The sequence below is a fragment of the Filicampus tigris genome, chromosome 10 (genome assembly GCF_054856515.1).
Source record: "Filicampus tigris isolate MCC_2025a chromosome 10, RoL_Ftig_1.0, whole genome shotgun sequence".
NCBI lineage: Eukaryota > Metazoa > Chordata > Actinopteri > Syngnathiformes > Syngnathidae > Filicampus > Filicampus tigris.
This window is the reverse complement of record NC_141226.1, coordinates 9,406,441-9,432,221: the sequence shown is the minus strand read 5'-3', so window position 1 is coordinate 9,432,221 and position 25,781 is coordinate 9,406,441. Positions and strand designations below refer to the sequence as shown.

At 40.8% G+C, this 25,781-nt stretch overlaps 2 protein-coding genes and 1 pseudogene across 5 annotated transcripts in view; 2 read left to right on the top strand and 1 right to left on the bottom strand.

The window, feature by feature from the left end:
* LOC147140716 (uncharacterized) overlaps positions 1-25,781 on the top strand; it is a 195,878-nt pseudogene that overhangs the window by 64,173 nt on the left and 105,924 nt on the right.
* LOC147140721 (F-box-like/WD repeat-containing protein TBL1XR1) lies at positions 496-25,521 on the bottom strand. 2 transcript variants are annotated; one of them, XM_086043021.1, is made up of 16 exons: positions 25,285-25,521; positions 22,906-22,972; positions 11,603-11,706; positions 10,668-10,813; positions 10,329-10,551; positions 9,007-9,139; positions 7,624-7,765; positions 7,436-7,499; positions 7,270-7,367; positions 6,326-6,386; positions 5,761-5,882; positions 4,314-4,388; positions 4,091-4,218; positions 3,131-3,296; positions 2,937-3,038; positions 496-2,689 (listed from the first exon to the last, which is right to left on the bottom strand). In XM_086043021.1, the coding sequence occupies exons 3-16, from the start codon at positions 11,658-11,660 to the stop codon at positions 2,663-2,665; spliced, it is 1,545 nt and encodes a 514-aa protein (XP_085899147.1). In that variant the 5' UTR covers positions 11,661-11,706; positions 22,906-22,972; positions 25,285-25,521; the 3' UTR covers positions 496-2,662. The 2 variants fall into 2 exon arrangements, with proteins under 2 accessions (XP_085899147.1, XP_085899146.1); XM_086043020.1 differs by lacking the exon at positions 25,285-25,521 and adding an exon at positions 24,876-25,094.
* LOC147140720 (calcium-activated potassium channel subunit beta-2-like) overlaps positions 13,481-25,781 on the top strand; it is a 29,406-nt gene continuing 17,105 nt past the window's right edge. For all 3 annotated transcript variants that reach the window (XR_015088374.1, XM_086043024.1, XM_086043023.1), the window contains exon 1: positions 13,481-13,565. The gene's annotated coding sequence lies outside the window, so the exon portion shown is untranslated. The remainder of the gene's footprint in view (positions 13,566-25,781) is intronic.

Below are 25,781 nucleotides of genomic sequence, written 5' to 3'. Positions count from 1 at the left end.
TTGTGTTATATGAATAAATGAGAAACAATTGGGGGAGCGCCATTGTCCCGTGCGGCTCTCGCGCTGCGTGCGGGTCAGCTGTTATAAAATATATTAGTTTGGTGCCGGGAAAAAAGGAGTTGCGTGTCGCTAAAGATTTTACTGCACTTCACTAAGAAGAAGAGAAAGTAAATCTTTTGTACGGCACAAAACAACTGCGTCCACATCGCACCCCCGAACTTTTTTTTTCCCCCATGGGGGAATTATGTCAACAAGCACCACATAAGCTCATTATTTTATTGATTTCGACTATCTGGCATGCACTAGCCACAACGTCATGACTATCATCACATCTACAGCCTATTATACAACACGCGACAAGGCTTCTCCTCCTTCTCCTCCTCCTCCTTATATATATATATACACATATATAAATACATACATATTTATACATACATTTATTTCTCATGCCAAATGCTCTATAGGATTTTGAAAAGAGGTAAAAATGAAACCAGGTTTTATTATCAAAATATATTTTATTCTAGACCTTGAGATCTGACTGATATTCCAACAGTCAGACTGCAACCATGTGGTGAGTGAGAGTACAACGCAAGTGAGGGCAAAGACATCACAAAAAAAAAAAAAAAAACAAGATTTGCAAACTTATTTACATTTTCTGTGATACATCAACAGTTATCCAGATTTTTCTTTTTGTTCATTTTTGAGTACATAGCTACAAATCAATCTGAATTACAAAAGTTTGGAGGAATACAAAACCTTCAGGGGCTCTCAAACATAGCAAAGATAGAAGAATCAACATTAGTATATATTTTTTCTTGGTAGGAACAAAAAGAAAAAAGCTACCACTTGAATGCAGTGTAAAAAGCTTATCTAAAACAAACATTAAAAAATACCATTCCACTGTCATGGACCTCATTTTGCAATTGTGTATTTGTAGTACAGCTCAGTCACCATCGACACCACTGAAGCAAACTTCAAAATAGTACAAAACGTTTTAAACAGGTAACATTCTGACAAACCTCTCATGTACTGTATTTGTATTGAGCTGATGTTATGGCTGTGAGATGACACCTGGAATGCAGACATTGGCTTCAACATTTATGAGGAGTCAGACGAAATGTGATTAAAACCCCTTGAATCTCACTAGAACACTGCACTGTTTTTACTTTTTTTTTTTTTATTTCATTTTTTTTACTTTAGATGTGTTCCACTTGAACAAAACACACCCCCCTGTTTCTCCATTTTACTCTAAAGTGCAGGAAAAGAAAACCCTTTCGAAGGGCAGCTAGTTCATATTTCCAATGACTGTTAAATGGTATTTTATCACCAAAAAGCAAAAGCAAAAAAAACCCCAAACAAAAACATTCTTCATGGTCACGGCCCCTGGTTACGCACGAGAACATCACACATTGCATTTCAAACATGAAAATGTACTTGAATCCACTCTGTGTTAGAGTGGCACACAAATGTATGCATTTTAACAAGCACATACTGGCATCAGAACGTTATTTAAAAAAAAAAAAAAAAAAAAAGCGCCATCTATCTGTGCATAGGCTCGAATGAAGCCAGTCTCCAGAGCATTTGCTCCAAACGAGGGAGCCGATCACAAACAATTCGAGCAAAAGGTGGAATCGAATTCAAAACCCGTGGTGCACAATTAAGAGGGGATTAGTCTTGATTATCACTCAGCATTACTTTGCCTTGAATTGAGGATGCAAGCACAATGACTTTTAGAATGGATGCAAGTTAAAACTCCACGTCCTTTCGTTCTCTTTTTACTCACAGATCTCAGATGTTGCTGTAAACACCTGTGCCACGGTCCTTCACTATGACAGAAACAGAGGTCAGATCCTGGCCTGAGAAAAACGATGTGAGACCAACACAAAGAACAGATCTCTATGCCTTGAGGCCCCCCCCCCTCCTTTGGGGAGGGGTGGGGGGTGAACTGTGAACACCTGAAAAAAAAAATCTGGGCAAAAGATGCAAACAAAGGACATTCGGATTGTTTGGATTACTTGCTTTATGGCGTAATTTGTTTAAAATGGGGAAAAAAAACAAAAAAAAAGCAACAAGTGGATAAAAATAAAGGGATAAACCAATGTACCTTGTAATCTATACATCTGCATGTTTGAAGAGTGTCAAGAAGTGATGTCCTGCTGGACAGTGGGCATACATTTTAAAAACTAAAAACTCTCCATCCTCTTGCCCCATTCTCGCCCAGCACATGATATAAAACTTACAGTAAAATCCAATTTAAAAACAATGTCCACAGGACACCAAATGCTGACATATGCAATATGCACACACCAACAGAGAACAACAACAAAAAAATCTTTAGAATTCTGGAACAAAGGGTTAAAAAGAGGAAAAACAAGGGATTCTGGTGTTTTGGTTTGCATGTAACGGGGTCTGAACTGGGTTGAACAGAAAGCAACGCCTTCCTATTGAAAGTCTCTCACACGTGCCAAAAAGCGGATGTGGCGAAAATGTGGTCCTTGAATGAGTGTTGGAAGGCGGGGGATGGGGCAGCGCTCTGTTTGGCGGTTATGGCAGGCCATGGCGTCTGGTGGGGACTACAGCAGTGTGGCGGACAGGCAGGGACAGTCAGTCATTTTGGCTATGTACACATTCGTAGTCGGTCCATGGCTCCCCCGCACGAGTGTCATTTCCTCAGGTCTAATACGCAAACCTGCAGATGGAAGAGGAGGAGGAGGACAGCAGTGAACAAAACTGACAGTTTACAGGCAGGAAGTCACAAGAGTCACACTTCCTCATCCAGGTGGGGGAGAGTTGCTAGGGATGCCCATGCACTAAGGCTGCATGGAATTGGAAAAACATTGGAATTCACACGGAAAAATAAGTAGGTTCAATGTAGTCTTTATTATATTGTATTATACTATATAGCAGTCCTCTCAGCTCAGCGCAGAGGTACTTACAGATCCATCAGATGCGCTGGCTCCTACTTTATCCCCAGTGGCATTCCAGCACACCTCAAAGATCCCTCCTGTCCCTCTGTAGCTGTGGACTAAAGCACCGGTCTGAACACACGTAAACAGATGTTAGCCACGACGGCCTCATGTGCGTGTGAGTGCGTGTCAGGGAGAGAGAGAGAAAACCTTAGTACGCGTACCTGAGTGTTCCAGATGTGGACACACTTGTCAAAAGAGCCGCTGGCTAAGTGTCTGCCGTCAGGACTGAAGGCCACGCTGTAGACGGGCTCCTGGTGGCGGGTCAGTGTGTGGATGCACACCCCGCGCTCCACGTCCCACAGACGCACCGTTGAGTCAAATGATGCGCTGAGAGGGAGCACGGTACGGGACAGAGTTACGTTTGACTGAAATTTGAACTTTTAGCATTACGCAACTGAAACAGTACAGCAAGCTCCCCACCGAGACCTGCCGCAAAAAAGCATAAATCAAGACACAATACAATGATTTGCAAATCATGTTCAACCTATATTTAACTGAATACACTACAAAGACAAGATATTTAATGTTCAAACTGATGAACTTTTTTTTTTTTTTTTTTTAGCAAATAATCATTAACTTAGAATTTTATGGCTGCAACACATTCCCCAAAAGTTGAGACAGGGTCATGTTTACCACCGTGTTCCATAACCTTTTCTTTGAACAAAATTCAATAAACGTTTGGGTAATGAGGACACTAATTGTGGGTTTGTAGGTGGAATTCTTTCCCATTGTTGCTCGATGTAAAGCTTCAGCTGTTTAACAGTCCGGGATTTCGGTTGTTGTATTTTACGCTTTATAATGCGTAAACACACATTTTCCGAGGGACACAGGTCTGGACTGCAGGCAGGCCAGTCTAGTACCCGCACTCTTTTAATACGAAACCATGCTGTTGTAATAATATGTGTAGGCTGTGCTTTGGCAGTGTCTTGATGAAATGGAAATAAGCGGGTACTCGAGGCCCAAAAAAACGCCTGCAGCATTTTTATAATCGAGTTACCTGTATTAGTCGAGGACTCGTTTCAGCCAGAGAACATGGGCATGCCAATCTAATTTGTGTGTAGCGGCCCTTGGCATAAATTCCCCCAAAGCGCGTGGTTTGAGCATAAATGTCCAGGACTAACCTGGCCAGCATCAAGTTGGCATTGGGGTTGTTGGTCCCAGGCCCAGTCGGGCTCCACTTGATAGTGTAAATTTCTTTACTGTGGGCTTGAAGGTCATGGACACACATGTCTTGTTTCATACTCCATATCTACAAAGAATTCAACAAGAGACCAGGCAGTTAGTTCCAAGGACACACTTTGTGCATTGTAGTGTGGTCACCAGACTGCACACATATGAACTGACCTTCAGAGTCATGTCATCAGAGCAGGAGGCCAGCAAACTGCCAGTGGGGTCCCACTTGATAGCGTTGACCTCATTCTACAGCAGGTAACATAAGGATTGGGTTAGGACACCGGTGGGCAAACCTTTTGAGTTGCGGGCCACAATGGGGTCTAAAATTTGAAATCGGGGCAATGCCAGGAACATATGGGTAGAGCGTTTGGACCAGATATACTAAAGCGTTATGTGTAATGTGCAAACCTCGTAACACGCAAATAAATGTACAGCCCGATTTACTAACAGTGTGCACTGAGAACTGCGCCTTTCAAAAGTGCAAAATAGCTCTCATCCAAGTAGTATGTTTGTGTCAATGAATATGCAAGATGCGGCGCTTACACAATATTTGGCACAATACTGGGAAGATAAAATGTAAATAGATGAAATAGCACACAAACAAAGCTGGAGATTGAATCTGTTTTTAATACGTTTCAATTGAAGGTGCAAAGTTAAAGAAGTCATTTCAACATTTATTGAAAAAAGATTAATGATATTACTCTCAACATTCAAAACAAAGTTACACAATCTCTTTATTGCTTAATTTCTGTTCCGCTGCTGTGCGTAAATGCGCGCTTTCAAACTTTCCCTATGCATTTGTTTTTCATAACAGAGTAGAAAAACTCATCAATTTCAGTGTAGTTGGTATCCTTTTTTTTTTCACCCATATGAAATCATAAATGCGGTCATGGGCCAAGCATCGTTCTAAAACTCAAAGTATATATTTTAATTACGGCAAAGCAGGGCACCTTCCAGCTTGACTCAATTCAGTGGGTGAAGACGGACCTCTCAGGGTCTGCGCCAGGCAGAGGCGGATGACGAAAAGTCCGGCCCTCCACACTCAACCAAAGCATGCTAGGAAGTGCGAGGCTTCACCATTGCCACAATCTACTTCCTAAAGTGTATTTATTTGGCGTATCGGCGGCAAATCTCGCTTGCTTCCAGAAAATGTATTTTTAAGCGTGTGTGAAGGCCTACTTGAGTGGGTGACGTCATTAACTGCGGCATGGAAAATCGACAACTTTTCTACTCCCGCACAGTCACAATTTAGATTCAGAATTGCGCTTCAGAACCGAAACATAGAACCGTTTGATTTCACGTGAATCGGTACTCGCTAGTACCGACCCAAATGGGTCCATACACAAAAGAGTACCATCTTAGGTACCCATCCCTTGGAAAGACCAATTTCTTATGTGCAGAAAGACAGTGGGTGTGGCTTGCCAGACTAATACAAAACACTTCCACAAAGGTCGACTGATGGACAGTGCGCCATCTCTTGGGGAAATGCGGGTATTACAGGGACAAGGTGAAAGGATTGAATGATTTAGATTTAGATTTGTTTTTGTTTTTTTATTTTGTTTTCATTTTTTATTTGACAAACTAACATTGCGCCATTGAGAAAACAACGCTAACTTACCGTGTGTCCCTGGAAGGTCTTGACAGGTCGGTCCTGACCCAGTTTACAGACATGAATGCACATGTCTGTACTGCAGGAGGCAAATGTGTTATTACTCTGCCAGTCAACGTCCAGAGCAGGCGCTGTGGGGAGGAACAGAATAAATGTACATTTTTTAATTAATGGTTTATTAACTCATTCACTGCCATTGACGATTTTACTTGTCTTCACAGTCCAGCCATTCAATCCGAGGAATTTATTTCTATTTTGTTCCAAAGAGGGTCTGAAAATGTCTGGCAGTGAATGAGTTACAAAATTTTATCTCGACCCAATAATTGATTTGCATGTAGTGACATGAACCAAAGGATCTATTTGTGCATTGTATATACAGTGAATATATAAAGTCTGCACATTCCGGTTCAATTGCCTTTAATTTAAATTTAGGGGCGCATAATGTAAAGTCGACTTGCACAGTAAAGATTTACTCTTTTTCTCCTCCCTGATCACAAAAACCGGACATTTGAACCGCGGCGCATAGACCTTTCAATTCCACTGTACATATCAATGATAAACTCTTAAGACTCACCTGAATGGAAGGGAAACTGCTGCTTCGCCTCTCCTGTGTGAGCGTCCCATATAATTGTGGTCTGGGTGAAAGACATTTTTTAAAATTATTATTAATAACGAATATGCAAACGTATAGAATATTCGCGTCCAAGTCACTGTTCCTCTTGACATTTTTGTTTTCTTAAAAGGTCTTTGGTTGTGGGTGGGTGTGGTGTTGGTGAAACCAAGACATGGTCTACTATTGATTACAAAAGAACAGAAAAAGCTTAAAACTAACATTTTTTTCTGAAAAAAGAAGAGAGTGTACTTCAATTTTTGGTAGGTACAATTTTCATATTGTCACTAAGCAATATTGCGTAGGCCTTGAAAGATAAGTCACAAATACTACAAAACAGCCAGTGGCAATAGGGGGAACGGCTTTGAAAATGGCTAGTAGTGAATTGAGTTAATAAAGGCCAACATCGGGAACAATAAGTGCAGCAAATACTGTGTTTTTGACACATGTTGGTCAGATTTATGCATATAGTTCCTCTGAGCTCTTCAGGCAGTTCCTCTTTCATATTTTGTTTTGCTTGGATGCAAATGCATCCTCAGCTGTAAAGTCAAATGACAGAAAAAGGGATTGAATACTTTATATCCATGTGATATATTCTTAATTTATTACGCTACAAAAAACATATACGATTAATTTTTTTTAAGAACAGCTTGAGTTTCATCAACAATTTTACGGCCGCGATGTCAAAAATATTGTTACTGCTGCCATATGTTACACTGATGAACACTAGATGGCAATGTTGAATGGGGAGGACGCTCAGTCAGTTAATTGTCAGTTTGTAACAGTGCACACTTAACGTGAAACAGTTTTAAGTATTCTAAATACTGAGAATACACTATAGAGAATATCTGCACATGCTTGTCCTACCGCAATGTATGTTAGAGTCCACACCTCCCAGAAAGACTTACCTTGTCTACCCCAGCACTAAGTATAAAGTTTCCTTTTTTATTCCACTTTAGTGCAAATATGGGACCTTTGTGCTGACCCAAAGTACTGGCCAGGTTACCTGTAAACACCACATAATTGAGATATGCGGCAATATTAAACGACAAAATAGATGCTGAGTGAGTTTACCGTCTTTTGTCCATATTCTAGCAAAGCCATCGTAGGAGCCTGTTGCTAAAAGCGTACCCTCACTCTGAAAGACAAAGATTTTTTCATCATGAAATAGGAGATACATTTTCCCCTGAAGAAAGCATTCACACGCACGTGCGCTCAGTTTAACACGAGCAATCATACGGGTGAGTTGAACACATGCTCACATTCCAGTCTAGTGAGGTGACATCTTTGTTGCTTGGCACATCCTGGCCTCCTTCGCGTATGCAGTGCCTCAGAACCAGCTGGGTGGACCCCCCTGAGCTGTTCTCACTCAGGTTCCAGATTCGAGCCGTCGAATCTCCGGACCTGTCGGAGTTTAAAATATTGAAAAAATGTTTTAAAAAGTGACCATTTCAATTGAAACCAAATTCAAAATGTTATGAAAACTGTGCAATTGCACCTCTAACATTTCTTTACATCAACTATACATTGAAAACAAAAATTTACAGGATTAGACTCAAAGTTTGCCACAAAAAATGTGCTTCAATCATTCAAACAAGCAATCAGGGGAAAAGAAATGATTTCACAAGCTATCATGTGTTTGTGGTTAGAAGAGGAAATTTGGGTGTTGCTGGTGGGACATGATGTCCGTTTGCCTGCGTGTTACAAAATACTGCAGGTTAAGAGACGTTTCTAATTAGAGTGGTGCTTTCATCAAATGTAAATAAACAGTTTCTGCATCATGATAAGTCACTGGGCATTGTGCTACTCATTCTGGCGTGTGCGCCTTGGTCACCAGAGGGCGGTATATTACACACAGATATACTAAATCTGATGATGGAAAGGAAGAAGACTGTCTCCACTAAACTGCAATAACAGTAGTCGCGTTTTTCGCAGAGGATAAAGAATATGCGTCTAAGTATTGTTGTATGCTGTCTGCATGTGTTGCTGACACTTATAAATTGATAAAGATTTATAATTATTGATGCTAGTTTTGTGAGCCCGTCTATGGTGTTTTGAATTGTGCAATAGCATTAACCTAGTTAATGTGGTTTACTCTGAAAGGAAACTTCAACTAGGAGTGCTAATAAACAGCTTGAAGGAGGCCTGTGTCCTTTTTTTTTTAAACTGGTCACTGCCAAACTGCTACTTGTGGCGTTCGCTACCACCATAGCTAGGACCCATAACTCAAATTTCTGCTTAGTGCTCAAGACAAAAATATCAGCTGAACGACGGCTCATATCCTGAAAAACGTAAATTGGGTCACTCCTAAGTGAAGGAACCACTGTACTGTATTTAGAAAGGTTTTAAAAACACACTCAACTCTTTAAACCATCTGTCAGTTGTATCGATAGTGGTGATTGAGTTGGATTAATTACATAGTTGGTTTGTTGTAAAATAAATAATAGCACCGGTGGTAATAGTAATAAGTAATCAGAAGCTTAGTCAAATGTATTACACAGTGCAATAGTTTAACTATTCAATAGGTTAACAAAGTTATGTGAAGAAAAAACGTTTTCTAGACATAGACAACCAAACAGACTTTTCGTAACAATGAATAAGTATCCTGAGAGATAGATACAGTAGCGGACACACGTGCGACTGACCCAGATGCCAGTAGGTCATTGACTGGATTCCAGGCACAGATAAAAACTTCCGATTCGTGACCGCGGAGGACCATGGCTTTACTCTGGGGAATTTCAACATCCCGGTCCACCTCCATCATCTCAGAATGGTGATCTACAACAAGGAGCAGATCAGATTAAAAAAAAAACAAAAAAGGAAAGGTTTAATCGGGAAGTGAAATTAAATAGTTGGCGGCATGGCTCAGTGATAGCGTGGTCGTAGCTCAACCCAGAGGTTGTGGGTTCGATCCCCGGCCATTGTGACCATTTTGAAGTGTCCTTGAGCAAGACACTAAACCCCTAGCTGATCTTGATGTCGCATCATCAGAATGAGGAGTCCGAGTGAAGCACTTTGAGCACCTTGCAAGTGTTAAACCACTACAAATTTGGCAAACCCAAATCACGTACAAAATAGCATTCGCGTTCAAAAACCATTGCCTTAAGGAGTTGTGAGACTACTGTGTAATTTCTTTAATTCAAAATAAAGTTCAAGGAAATATAGTATTGGCTTTCTTAAAGTAATATTACTTAGCAATCTGACACTGCTGCATCCTATCCCTGAACTACTTTATGATGGCAACAATTTGGATCTGTGAGTAGCTGGAGAGGAAACTATAGAACCAGGGCAATGTTCTGGCATGTGCTCGCTAAACTCAAGGTGGAATATCATTGAAAGTGAACTTCATTGGTGTATTTGCTCTTATTCTATCTTTGAGGCTGCGCATACTTTACTTCACTGTACCTGACGTGGTACGTACGGCTAGAGCCATAGCCAGAGTCACACAGAGAAATTAGTATAAATTCTTCCACAACAGTAATGTATGGCCACGGCATCTTCTGCTGCGTTTTTAGGCTTCTTTTATAGCCACAGTACTTGAAACCTAGTGCCACGCATTAGTGATAAGTTGAGAGAGAGGAGGAGTTCTAGAAGTAGTGCTACAAGGAATTTATATGACAGTACGCCTTTACGACAGCAGTGATGTAACTAGGAATGCACTGATACTACTTTTTTTCAGACTATGAGCACAAGTACATTTTGCACTTGCAATAAAAAAATGTTGTATTTAATCAAACATTGAAAAACACAATTTTTCTTGGACGTGGCTAAAATGTCACTCCGATACATGCAATAGTCACTGAATGTTAAAGTACTCTGACAGTTCGAAAACAATTAAAAAGATTGTGAATAACACATTGTGACAGGTTGTTTAAAAATCCTTTTGATAGTAAACTGGGCTCCAACCCCACCAACAAGAGAAAACAAAGTTGTTTAATAGCTTGTTTACAACAATGGGCTTGCTTACTGGCTAAGGCATGGGATCCATTTTCCTCCCCATTGGCTGCACCCTCGCCGTTCTTGGTGCTTCCCTGGGGCCCAGTGCTGCTGCCGCTGCCCGCTGCTGCCTGCTGTTGCTGCTGGGCCAACTTGTCCCTGTAGGCCTGCTGCCTAGTTTGGACGACATCGGGCATCACCGCATCGATCAGAGACAGCGACTCAATGGGGCGCCCATCAAACAAGGTCCCATCCTGCAACAAAATAACAACAGCAGGAAAAGCATGAGAGAAATATGCTAATAAATGTGTTTACAACAGATCAGAGTCACAAAATGAAGCCTTTTGTCTATGCAAAGCTGAGGACTGACTTCGTTGATGCTGACTTCAGCCTCCACGTACTGCAGGCCCTTCTGGATGATGGAGATGAGGGCAGCAGGGGGCACCAGGGCTCCATTGATGTTGGACTGGCTGATGTGGCTCTCTATGCCAAAGGTGAATGCTGAGTGCGAGAAGCCTGGGGAAGAACAGTGGCGAATGTTGTTTAAGCATGGTTTACATATGGACGGCTTAAGAAAAACGAAATATTCAGTGACATCAACACGTTGAGCTTCGGCTATGCCCACATGTACAAAGGTATTCTATTTCCAAATAATTTCCCCCACTCCAGGAAGAAAAAAAAAGATTATCTAATTGATTAATGTAATAGTCAGGAAAAAATGGATTTTGCCTCAATTAATTAACAAAACGGGCATGTGAGGTGTCTACTTTTGGTGGCCGGCATCCTGTGACTTTGAGCGTGTGTGGCTTTGAAGGAGACAGCCTAGCCGAGTGACTGACGTGTGTGCCAGTAAAAGAGAATGCTGAGTTGACTTTTGTAAGTTCAGGTTAGTGGCTGGCTGTTAACTGAAAGTCTACTTCTTGAGAGGTTGGGCATCAGGTACAGCCGGAGCAGACACAGGCAGGCACAGACTTTGCTTTGACTTTTTTGTAATTGAATTATCAGAGTTATTTGAATTATTGTTTCAGCCCTAAAGAAAAGGAATGCAGATTAATCATAACGCCAATTTGGACGATCGAATGCATTTTTGGAAAAGGCAGCATAAAAACAATGTCCATGTCAAGTAAGGGGAAACATTAACGTAGAATAATAGTGAAGTGCAACTACTCCAAAATAAAGTTAACAAGATAGTAATAAAAGTAAATGAATGGCAAAGGCAAAGACAACAGTAAAACAGAAACAGAAAAATATCAGTTTTCTTATCTTGTGTTCATGTGGACAAAGTCTCAAAATTAATGGATTTACCTGACTCCTGCAGGTATCTGTAAACCAGGAAATTAACCTCATCACTGCTTATGCTCATTTTTAGTCCTGGTCATTAAACCATTTGGTCAGCACACTATAGGAGCCTGGGAAAGGAAAGAGAAAAAGATTTGCTTATTCACTGTTCATGGCAAAACACACACCGCAGGGTCAAGAAAAGTAGGGGCAACGCACCATGAAAATAAACAGAGGATGGCATTTCACACAATAAACAAGTATTATATAATGGGATTACAGTGAAATTTGAGATGTTGAGGGGAAAAAAACATTTGTTTTTTTACCAATAAAAACACAGGCGATTGTTCATTTTATGAATAAATTGAGGTTTGCTCCTCCGAGCTCGAGGCTCGGCAGGCGCACACGAGTTACTCCGCCGCGCCGCCCTCTTCAAGCTAGCTAGCTAGCTAGCCAGCCAGCTAGCATTAACCTGCAAGTGGAAATGATTAGTAGTTGTCTTCACGCGGCAGCTATTACGGGGTATTTCGAGCTAAGTCTGGAATAGATGGGTTAGAATCTACCATAATAACAGCTCTCAGTGCTTGTTTTCTGGAATCATGTTTAAAGGCAACTGTGGAAATAAAAATGGGATCTGGACAAGGCGATCTTCAAAGCTGGGCATATTATTAAAAATTGAGCGTCCGTTATTCGCCGTCCGTCTGCAGCATAGGTACATCACACATTATTAAACAATTTAAAGTGAAAACAGATTGAGAACAAATCTATTAACTCTCTTGAACACTCACCTGTAAGCAACAAATTTCATTATGGAGTCATTGTATCATGCAATTTTTGTGTCACCGTCGCTTTTATTACGTCGGGCGTGCTACTTTGAGTGTCACGGAGCGCACGAGTTGAGCGGTCAATGCACACTCGTATAACACAGAAGCCCACCAACGGAGTAAGTCACTACAGAATCCTTATTCTGTTTTGAACTGAGGCAATGTAATGTTAGACTCTCTTGGTGCTAAGTGTGTATTAATTATCTGGTTTGACAAGCATGAAAAGTTCATTAACGCAAGTCAGCTTTGCCTTGTGAATAACATGGGAGAGCAGTAGTGGCATATTTCGCCTGCCTAAACAAAGACTTTTTTTCATTCACTTGTCTTTTTTTTTCCTTCTTTTTTTTGCCCACTAAGGGTTCAATGTGGTCATTCTGTGCTTTGTCCTACATCGTCTTTTGTTGATGTTGGAATATATTTGTGTTGTGCAGCTGCACCATACTGTATACAGTTTCATCATTGCTGTATGTCTGTGCGCACTAGTCATTGCAAGTGACTACTGTAGTAGTAGTCTGCCAAGCAGAGCTGGGCAGAGCTGGGCAGTCCACCTATGTGACGGACCGGTCCGTCTATCCGCCTATGACGGACGCCCATTTTGTAGGCAATAAATGATAGCCAGGAAACTTTAAAAAATAGACGGACTAAGCATAGTCAAAAGTCCATTTTTCCATCTATGTAATCGTCTATTTTCGCGGTGAGGCTTCAATGGCCTTCCGAGGCTTCCGTTTCCCATTGGCCCAGGCTTTTTGACAGTTTCTAAGTCCTAAAAGGAGACGAATGTAGTCCGGCCTATAGGCGATTACTATTTGGTCCGGCCGGACAAAAATGTGGATAGACGGACGGCGGAAGGGTACCCTGGCTGTAGGCGGAAGGCGATAAATGGGAAATTTTTGTAAAATGCCCAGCTCTGATTGCAAGTCAGTTTTAGTGTTACTGCGAAGTGCAATTGAACATACCGTGTTCTTGTCTACATACAAGGATATCTGATGGGGTTGCACGGTAAAATAGTGCCTCACTTTCAAGACGGTACGGTACGTCTTGTTACATACACCCTGACTTCCTTTGTTTTTTGGAGCACATACAATGGAATGTGGTTACCATGCAGTAGAGGGTAGTGGGGTTGATATAAGATGAAGGTTTTGGCTGGGTCCTACGTCTGCTTACAGGTAAATAAGACTGCATCCACTAGGGCTGTCATCCTCAAATCTTAGAATTGATACTCTCAAATCATCTTAGAATAGATTATCATAACGACTCTCCGACAATACTCTTAACAACAATTTGAATGCCGTTTTCTCTTCTACTACATTGCCATGTCCATTTGAATTTGACCAATTGTTCAGGCCTAGTGAATAGTGAGTCTTGGGAGCTACACTTCACACTTCGATACACACTGGCGGCATTCCATCTTTTGATACTACCTCTGAAGAGGGAAAATTCCTAGGTTGACAATCCATTAATGCACATCAATACCGTACACGGAGAAACACTAGTTAGTTGAAAGGCGGGGAAAATATCTGTCTCAGATGGTCAGTGTGTAAGGGGCTTATGCCCGCCACTGCAACTGGCGGTGATTATGCTCTTTTCATCTTTTTTTAGCTACGTTAAGGCACACAAGGTTGTTGTAGGGTGCTAAATGGTACAAGGGGATTCATGCTACACAGCTCATAGGAAGTGAGGGTACACAACACACAGCAACGCAAACACTTTGAATCAGATCATGCGCACATAACTAGTTTTCAGAGTTTGGTACGATTTTTTTTCCATGGAGATATGTTTCATCAAAGCTGGTATGTTTTATTGGAAAGTGCATCCTCAGGGTGTAGACGTTAACGGCTGTGCACTGTTTACAGAGTAAACAAACAATGTCGCTGCCAATAGTCAGAGTGCTGGCAGTCATTTTAAATTACACCTTTCACACTGCATTCCAAATTATTATGCAAGTGATATTTTTCTAAGATTTGTATAAATAGTCTACGCGAATGGCACTCAGCATAGTTTTTACTATCAAATAAGTCATCAACTGTTAGAGAATAAGTTGAATGCTTTTAAAGAAACCTCCCAATGATAACAGTATTTTTTGAAAAATAAAAACAGTTGTAAAAATGCACTTTTCCAAATTATTCTGCACAGCAGTGTTTCCAGGTGTTTCACAGGTTGTAAAGAACTGAAAATAGTTATTTGCGCAACATCGGGGGGTTGTATTTGCTATAATCAAAAGCTATTTCAATCCAAAACATCTTAAAAGGTTAGTTTACATTTTAACAAAAGGACCTCTTATTTGATAGCAGCTTCGCAAGTCTAGCATCCATTGAACTTGTGAGTTTTTTCAGATTCCCTTAGTAGGATATCGGAATAGCGTGCCGTTTGGATGTGAACTTCCTCCCAACCTCACCTCTACGGTGAAAACAGCATGGAGGAGAAAATGGGGGGGCATCAGTAATTACTAATGTGTCCTGACCTCCGTGATGTGGTTAAAAATAAACTGCTCCCATCTCAGTCTTAAGTACACCTCAAAATGCACGTCATGGAGCTGTAACTCTGGGCGAGCCTAAATTCCCCCAGACCCTGCCATTCGATTACACAAAAAATTACAAACACAAAAAATATGACTTCATATTATAGACTACACAAGAAATTTAACTTAAATCACAGTAATCATGTTTAGCATGGTTTCTATTTTTGTGCTAGTAAAAGTAGTGTATATTTGCATAAGATATGTTATTTAAAATAAATCCCTCGTGCCGATTGCGAAGTAGAGTCTGTTCCCTAAACATTTGGAAGCCTTGTCCGGGCAATAGATTCTGTTATCTTTTTGTGTCTCTCCGATGTTGATGGGTGGGGGTTGTTGCGTACAGTGTTTCAACGACTCAGATTTGTGATGCGACGGCAAATCTAACTCAGTGTTTTCTTGCTTTGGTATATCATAGCATCATCGTAAACCAAACGATGGTTGAATAGATTCGTTGTGTTGCCGGTGGATGCAGAGACAACTTGCACTTTATACGTCTTTGCTCGCCGTCTTCCACGGCAAACCCAAAATGTAACCAAATAAGCGATTTCGATTTGCCTTGCTTGTTTACAAGTCGTTCCTGTGACGGGTCTTGTGCCATTTTTAGGTCTGTTACTCTGTTAAAACGTTGAGTAGGAGCATGTGCAGTGTGACTTGAGCGGTACGGGCTAGCTAGCTAGCTTTGAGAGGGCGGGGCGGCGTAGTAACTCGTGTGCGCATGCCTCAAAACAACTCAAAATTAGTATTAATAATCGTTTTTTTACAATTATGCCGATTTTGTAATTGTGGAGTGTAATAATCGAAATTGTAATTGAATTTCGATTAATTGCACAGCCCTATGCATGCACATACGCATCCATGTCATACTTTTTCATGGTCTGTTGTTTCTTTTGACACTGTAAGGCCCTGATAGACCAAACCGACGTCGGAGGTCGTTAAGCGTCGTTGCGTCTTTGAGCGGCGTTTGATTGGTGTAGTGGCCATCGTCGTAGTGTCGTAACCCGTTTGTAAGCGCCTTGGGGGTGTTTACGTATGTTGAACCGGCGTCACCAGTCGTGACATTTGGTCACTCTGATTGGCTGTTAGCTAGCAAATCAGCGCTTGGAGCACAAACGTGAAGTGACAAAGGCGGAAAAACAGCGAGCACGCCTCCGCTGCCTTAATCTTCTTACAAGTACAAGAGCGAGGGTTGACAATGTAAGTATTTCACAATTCCGTCCGTGTCAAGAATGTGATGGTTTACTTCGCGTGGGAGTTCATCGTGAGCGAAGAATAGAGCCGAATGCATTGTTTACGTGACGTGCTAACAGACGGCCGGACGCCACAGGGGGTAAACGTCTGTCACTGTTGGTGAACGTCGTTTTGGTGTATCAGGGCCTTCACATAATGAGCTTGATGACGCTTCGAGCACCGGTGTACATTTACTCTGTGCTGAACAGTCAACTTATTAAAAATGAAAAAAAAAAAAAAAAAAAAAAAAGGGACTCCTGTTTTTACTGTTGTACAGTTGTTCTCTGTGTATACCAATTGACTGCCACTCATTGTAGCTAATCACTGCTACAACTATTATGGATTTTCCAAGTGTCAAATGTTTCACTAATGCAAATAACTGCAAGTACAATAAGGCCCTTAGTAAAAAAACTGCATGTTTTTTTAATTCGTGTTTTTGAAACGTTTCATGCACAGACAACAACATTGTCCCAAAAACAATTCTTGTTCACAACCACGGTTGTATGATGATGTAATATGAATGCAAGACCTGCAAGAAACACAAACAATTGCTCATCTTCCCAGAGGAAAACTGTTTGTGTTTTAAATACTAAGTTAACGAGGCAATAAAAGTCAACTTTGCTGGAGAAAAGTTATAAGCACAAGTACTGGTACACCAAATATCCTGTAGTCTGGTATTGACTCGGCTGGCAATTTGAAACAAGTATGTGCTTCAGTTTTACAGCACCATTTTTAAGCTTTTAGATGGATATGGCAACGCTACAGTTGAAAACCATTCTGTTGTCAAATGTTTTGATTAGGGAAGCACTGGTACTGATATGAGTACATGTATCGGTGCAGTACGTCTGTACAGTATTCAAACTCATGCAAATGCACAGACACTACACCCCGAGCCATGTCAGCCGTGTGGAGATAACAATGGCGGTGACAACAATTTTAGTTGACTGCAAATGATGCGCTGCCTGTGAGCTGTCCGCCAAGCACCGAGTTTCGAGTGCCGTCGCTCGCTCTGCTCTGGCCAAGCTACCCGCACTCCCACAATTGTTAAACTAAAGTATCACTTGAGTTGTCCTGTCACAGTTTCATTTTATGACTTATTCTATTCTCAGGAAGCATTCGTGTTCATTTTGTTGTTTACACAAAAGCGTAACATGGCGTCCAAAATACAACTTTACTAGGGCTGCAGCTATATTTGGAATATTTTTGTATTCAGATATTCTACTGAAAATTCTATCGAATAACCGAGTATTCAGATTAAAATAAAAAATATATAGGTTTTTGCTTGGTTAAAGAACAATCATGTATGCAGAAAACAATACATTTCACTTAACAATGAATCACCAACTGGTTTTCATTTTTTGATAACAGAGAATGAGATTTGGGGCTATGAGTCGAAGCGACTTCAGCACCACACTAGCGATTTTGCCGGCTAAAACACCACCTTTGAGTAAGCCTAGTGTGTAAAAAATTGATCAGTAGGAAATGCAACTGTGCCAGGCTGTCAGCATCAAAGTGATTTTCGCCTATCAAACTGCCTTTGAAAAGTAATTCAATGACTCTTGCCAGCCTATATAGAAAACTCGCTTAGCAGCTAGCTGCTAGCCACTACGCTGGCAACAGACGCCTTATTATACAACATCAGCATAATTAGTATTTTTAGCTCCTCAATTAGCGCTTGAAAAAAATTTCAGAGTGACGTGTTGATGGCAACAGTTTGTGACATTAATATAAACTGGCCGCAACTACAGTCGGGAAGATGAGTCAAGTTAGCAACGCCAGGAACACCTTCAAAATAAAAAGTGTAGGAAGGCATTGATGTCCATGTGATAACGTGAGGTTTATTTTGAATTTGGCCTTCTCATTGCGGTGGAGGCGTGTTACCATGATGCATAGCATGAACAATTGTTGCTGCGACTGGCTTGACTTGTCTTCCTGATGGTGCACACCACTTGTACAGGTACCCAAGGCAGAAATAAATTCCTTGAGCATTTTTTCTGAAGAGGTACTTGAATCACTCGCGGACCCGTTTCACCCCAATATCCACCAGACTATGTTCTGCTTCGTCTCTTATCTCTGGACTCCTTTTATATAGTACATGTAAGTGAAATGTGTGTCAAACGCCTTGTGTTAAGGCGAAATGTAAGTGAATTGTGTGGCAAGACTTGCAGCTGGATTTTAAAATGCCAGTAATGGCAAGTTGTTTACCCATTATGGACGGGAGTGCATAACCGTGTTGCTACCACTTAAGCTGGGAGCGCTGGTGCGTGTTTCTCCCTTTAAAGGCGGGAAAGCGTCTACGTCAGTTTCTTTTTTGTTAATCCAATTCTCGCTCTCTTAGCCAATGAAATGCATCAGAATATACATGTGACGGTGTCGTGAGTTGTCGGAAGGTATCCAGAAATTTTTCGAGGGGTAAATAGCGGCACAGTCGATCGCGGGAGCTCTGATGTAAGTCATGACCGCGAGATAGACAACACGCTCGCGGATTTTAAAGCCGTGAAACCATCCAAACGTGATGTATGGTTAAGATATATGTTCGTAGACAATGACAATTTTAACGTCTTTGTAAGAGAATACAGCATGGTAATTTCCACTCGATTTTTTTTTTTTTTTTTATTAAAACAGTAAATATTAATAAACCTGGGCCTGTGTGAAAGCCACATGTCTAAGCTCTCAAATTCTTTGGGAATTTTGTTTCTATCTGCTATAGAGGCCGAGATATTAATTATTTTGCGGTGGCGAAAATGTCAAGAGTGACTCCAAAGACGACCGTAGGTTTTAGAGAGATGTCTCACGAGGGGCTTCAGGCTTTAATGGGATAATCTAAAAAGTGTTACATTTGAGAGAAACATATGCAATGCTTAAGAAAAGTATGTTTTTGAACAATAATATAAAACATTTTCTTCACCACTGCAATAGGTAAGTAATTATCAAGTATCGTTACTCTGTGAGTACTCTTGTCCTCGCTCTCAAAATAAGTGGTATTGGTGCAACCCTGGTTGCAATACTTATATCGTGATTAACATGTGATCAATATCAATAGAAAATGCCTTCGATAAAACGTTTGATAGAGAGAAAAAAAAGAGAAAACAAACCCGATCGCAGCATGGTGCGTGATGTAGGCAGCGCGCTTCCGCCTCCAAACATGAAGAAGAAGCGTTTAAACCAACAAAGAAGCAGCATTTAAACCAACAAAGAAGATGTATTCGCGGGCGCTATGGCCGTGCGCTATGCTTGCGTCCAGGAAGCGAGCGCCGTAATTTTGCTCAAATAAATGACCACTCCACTCAGTACAACTCTTACAATTAAATTATAGTATGCATGATAACCCTATTAAAAACCTGTGGATGGAGCTATGGTGTACAAGTAGAGGAGTTCTTGCCTTTGACATGCTTGCGTCAGTTAGCCTTATCCGACACCGGCATCGCACTCAAGGTAAAATCGAGCAAGTAAAATATGAATGGACTATGGTAATAATGAGTCTGCGAAAAAAAGATAAAGTAGTCCTAAGGTGGTTGGGCAACAATAATGTATGCAGTGCAAGAGAGTATTCGTTCACTTACATTGGATGAACACTGAATGAAGAATAATATATGTGTCAACAACTGCTTTGGGGTAGACCTAATGCAAATAAGCATTTACAATGCACTGGTGGAGGACAACCTGCACATTAACCTACATAACGATGTACACGTAAGCAGTTAACTGTTATTTAAAGAAAAGGTTTAAAACAAAATCAATAATTATCAATATTCACTGATATGAAATACTTAGATTGTGACAGCTTTTCAAACATATCCCTCAGCCCTTCTAAGCACATTATGTTTAAAATGGAGTTTATTTCATCTTTATATCGACCAGTTTATTTCACTCTTTCATAGGTACATTGACCTCTTATTAAAGCTTAAGTATTATGTTAAAATAAAATAACCTAAATTTATTTTGCTTTGGGTCATTATTTTCAATACTTTAAAAAAAAAGAAAAAAAATTCAATATATCAATCAATCACATTTTATTTATATAGCACTTTCCATACATAAAAATACAACTCAAAGTGCTGTAAAACATCCAAAGCAAAACATAAAAAGATCCGTTCACGCCCTCCCTCCCAACAAACCCAAGACAGATATCCACTAGTACATCAGCACTCACTCACACACACCCACACAAAGTGCACAACCTAATAAAGGCAGTTAACAAGGTCGTTTATCTTGTGAAACTAATCAGTTCGGCTGCCAAGATTAGTCAACTAGTCACGATTACGTCGACTAATCACGATTACGTCGAGGACAAAGTCTGTTGACGGTAGGGATGGGAATTTCGACTAATTTGCCCGCTGACTAGTCTAAAATTTTATTTGCAACTAGTCGACTAGTCTATAAGCAAGAAAACTTTAAATTTAATACATATTGAATTCAAAGTTTAAAATGCAAATGTTTTGTGTATTTACAGTAGGGGCTATTTTAGCCCAAACATTAAGGACAGTTTGTTCATTTGAATTCTATTTATGTAACAACATCTGACTGAATAAAAGTGAACAATTGAGAGAGAAATACATTTCTGATACATTTGCCAATGCAATGCATGGCATTTATTATGAATAATGTAATAAGTAATGGTACCGACTCCCAGGGTCTCATTCGCCATATGTTAGGTGCATTATTATGCACACAGGCGACGGCTTTATTTTCTAGTGCCCACGTACCCATCACACTCCGCAGCCCATCACACTCCACAGGAGAGCAGCCAAGTTTTGTGTGTCTTTCCTCCAAGGCGCATGACGCACACAGCTGAGGAGATGTCCTTTGTCCACATACGTTATACACGTCATAGTCATGTAAGATTCGGTGGCTATGGACGTCCATTCATCTGTAGTTAAGGCATTGGCCACATAGCTGACCCGCTCAAACGCTCGTAGTATCTCCTCTTTCATTTGGTTATGACTACTCTCGAGTTGGGGCGTTATTGTTTTGCGACTTGGCACCACGTACCCAGACTCGATATACAGCATTAATTTTTCGCACCATCTACCCTAAGCACAAACAAAAGAAAGCGGCAGCATATCGCGTCATTTTACAAATTAGTTGGGTAATCTTTGCTGTGCGGTGAGCATCGCAGCGCCTGGCTAGAACAAACGCTCTCATGCTCGTCTGACTGGCCCCGCCGCCATCGACTTGCAGATTCACATTGAGATTTACTTTGGATGTGGTTTCTCGTCGCTCCGGGAGAGTGGTTGTAAGCGAGTTTATGCTTACAAAGCCTACAGACGACCTTGTTGTCATCTGCTGCATCACAATACTCCCAAACGGTGCCGTTGTTTTTCGTGCTAGCTTCGACATCTTCAGAATTTACTTTTCTTCCTCAAACGTAGTATCCCCGCCCCCTACTATGTGTGTGTGCGGGCGGGATAGGGGTGTCAATTCTCTCTCTTGGTGCTCAGCTTGTTGACAGAGGCAGAGGCGTGAGGAACAAGATGCGTGATTCTTAATGCAGCGTTTAACCGACTAGTAAAATACTAAACGTTTAATAAATCGTAGACGGTTAAACGGTTAAATGACTAGTAGCGCACATCTCTAGTTGGCGGCTAACTTTTTTTTTTCTTCGCGGTATTCTCTCGAAACTGCCTCGTCTACCACCGCACCTGCTGGTCGTCTGCTGTCTGTTATGCACATGCACAGCAGTGATAATACGGGTCATCCGTGAAGTAAACAGAAGCATTGTGGCTTGTGTTATGGCTAACCAGTGTTAGCAACACAGTCCGAAAGGTAGGGTGCATTTCACCAAAAATACTGACTGTGACGCAAACCTGCCTTTCATAGCAGAAAAAAACAAGAATTTAAAAAGGAAGCTCATTGTGGCCAATGCCCAATTCCATTTCTGACATAGGGACGGTTGTGAAGCTAGCATTAGTGCACACAGGTTACGGTGTGTTTAACATAATGTTGCAAGAGCGATGTCATGTTTGGTTACGCTATATTATAGGGTCTACAATGGAATACGGAGGCATTAGTCAGTGAACTCCCATTCCACAACAACTGAAACACAGTTACTGTATGAGTACTGTACATTAGAGTGCTATAAATATGTTCCTCCTAATCTTTTAAGGAGTTGTTTTTTGTCATTTGGGGTGGACGCATTTTGATTTTGTAGATCAATTTGATACTGTTAAATTATGCATGCTAGTGAATCAAAGCAAAACATTTGTATGTAATAAAAACGATGCAAATTGTTATATAAAACAAAAAAAAAACAATATAAGTGTTATTTTTATTAGTTTTCTTGAGCACAAGTTTTCTTTAGTATAGTGCCTTTTCATGTTTAAATCTCAATTAATTGCCCAGCCCTATGGTGGTATTCACAATTTGTCACTGAATAAGCAAATTAATCAGTTCAGTCCCATTTTCTACACTTAAAACTACAAAGCAAGAATTTCACTCTATTTTCCTACACATCAGTTTCTGTGGTGACAATGACCAGACAGGACACAAATTTCACCATCATCAGCCCGAGTAGCGGCAACAAATAACTGCAAGCACATGACAGCTGCTGCCAAACGCCCTCGCTTTACAACTGTTGACATGTTTCCACTAGAAACAATAGAGACGGCAGCAGATTACACATTAATGAAAATAGGTGCGCCTCCTCCACTAATGGGTTTAGTAGTAGTTAATGTAATTCATGAGCGCCATCGTCGCATTGGTTGAATACAAAGCACTCTCAGAAACATGGCAAAAAGGGACCCGATTAATTTAAAATATCTTACCCATGTGATCAGGATATCTTTATGCAAGCATCATCGCTTTGTTGTCCTCCAAAAGAACGCTTAACCCCTGAGAGAGACAAACACACACACAAAAAAGATGTGTCATAGAAGAAGCATTTATATTACATCACTAAAAAATATTACACCTCATTGTGAAGGCATCTGCCTAAACTACAGGCTATCAGATGACCTGCTGCCATGTAACCAATGTTAACCTACATTTCAATTCTTCAAGTGAGAAGTGTGCAGGCACAGTCAAATCCTAGCCAAACACGCTGTACTCGTAACAGCACTATAACAATGAATACTTGAGCAAGGTTGTGTCAGCGTGGCTGAAAAGAAGTAAACATGGAGGCGTGACACCAAACGAGGAGAAAATGGGTCAACAAGCTAAAGCTAAATTAGGAGTAGACCATGCCAATGTATAACATGAACAATTACTATCAATCAATCAGCTTTATTTACAGACTTGGGGTCTAGACTTGGACAAATGTGATATGCAATAAAAATATCAACAACATATAAATATACAGATACGACACTTTAAGTATATTTACTTAAATGCTGGGACCAGTACCGTGTAGCATTTAACATTATGATCGACAAGCACAGAATGATTTCATTGTTATATAATGGATGTTCATACATTACATTTCTTAGAACGGCCTGCGGGATGTTTTCTTACAAGAAGTGACTCTTACACTACAGTCCATCTAGGTCTTTCGAGTAAAAATCTCAGAGTATCATTTGTGGTTAATTATATTTTTCGGTGCGCTACTTCTATGTACTGTTTGAGTAAAACAAAACAAATTGTTATTCTATAAACTACGGACAACAAAACTCCCAAATACAAATATTGCAATTTGGGGCAGTTATTTGGAGAAAATGGAAACATGATCAAAATTCCCCCAAAAAGGTCTTGCGTTTTTTAGTCTCTTAATTTCTTCCAGCATAAAACATAATGCATAAAACAGTTTGCTCTGGAAAAGACAGCTTGACAGTTTTCTATACTGTACTAGATGAACGACTGTTGTTGAAAGGGTGACGTGTATAGGTTACACAAAGTTAAATCTGATATGTCATTAACCATTCCAACATTCATTGTGTCATGCACCATTGTGGCCTTTTACTCCCAGATTCAAATTTAACGACAGTCAACTGCGTCACCCTGGAATTACTGTTTTCTAGTGGGGGAAACGTACATCGTTTCTACACGTTTGCTTTGTTCCCTCGTTACATTGTTAGTTTCCTTCTACAACGAAGTCACGTGTATGCAAAAGCGTGTCAACATGCTTATCTGTCGGGGGGCTAAATTAGCAGGATAGCGTGGCGTGCTCGCCATTTGCGGAAATACGTCGCCCATCCCCCAACACAGTGGCAGTGAATGGGCTCGACGTAATAATACAGTGTCGACCTGCACCGATGCACTTGGTCAACTGATGTAGCCTTATTTGAACACATGAATGACTAATTATTCATTTTGCTGTAAGCCATGTCATCACTTACCCGTCAAGCGTAAATTAATGCAGGCACTGCATAATGGGCGAATGTATGACAAATGACAACGGCACATCACCTCATTTTAATAGATTATAATCAGTAAATGTCGCATATTTAATGCAATTTAAATTCAACTATCCAGGCTGTTTTCTGGTTATCATTTACAAACTGTTACAGCGACGCCCCAGCCGGCAATGCTTTTCTTAAGGCGGTCGCCACACAAGGCGCTTTCAAAATTGAATTAATCCTGTGTGATACAACTGAAAGTGTTGCTGATGCTTCGTGGGTGTCTATATCATTCTCCCACCAAGAAATACAATACAATTAGCTTCTTTTCAATGGGATTGAAATGAGTAATGTACTAGGACATGGCTAGGTAGCTCCAAGCTAACCTAGCCCCTCTGCGCTAAAGCTGCTAACAAGCTGGCTAACCACTAGCGTGCTAAGTGTCGCTATAATCTGGTACCTACTTGGGATAAAAACCTTTTCAAATACGACGATATCTCCCGACAGTTCTCGTGTACAACTTGGAGCGTGTCATGTGTGCTATCAATTATCTTTTTTGTTGTTGTTATTGTTGCAAATGTTAATATCAATCGTTAGGTTAAAATATTAAAGCTAAAGCCAGGCGGTAAGAAGCCTGCAACGCTTTCAGACATTCGACATAGTGGCTTGACCCAGCAGGCAAAAATGGGCTGCCTGTAACTACTGTTATTTTCAAAGCGCCGTGCTCATTTAATCTTCATGATCTCTCCCAGCGTGTTAATGGTTCATTCATATGCGATTCTTAACGCTACGCCAATCAATAACACACATACGCACTTGTAAGCACAAGCAAGGAGTATAGCGGTAGCAAAAATCGCCACATCGAGGACTAACCTATTTTCCGAAAACCAGCAAACACCCGGTGTACGTCGCCTCTTGTTTTGCGGATAAGCTCCAGTTACGTTGGACGGCTTCACGGTAAAACCGAGTCACATATCCTTGCCGAGACGAGGGATGAGACGAAAATGTAAAATACCAAGGCCCTGGAAGTTTGTCCTGCAGCCAAGTACCAGTCATAACAACAGAGAGAGCGCCCATCCCCCACTAACAGCTCATTTGTGCATGTGTGGTCACCACTAGCCAGGATTAATGACACCCCACCCCCTATCCTCACCCCATATCCTCACCCCCCTATCCTTTCCTCAGCCATTCAGACTGGGAAAGTCAACAACAAGCTTACATCATCATTGCAATCTGTGGTCTACACAGATTTTGTTTGTTTGTAACTCGATACATAATCCATAATCACATTAATTCATCTAATGTTCCTAATTGTCGAAGATAGCCTGACAATAATCATGCTGCTCACTGATAAATTTCATACCAATCAT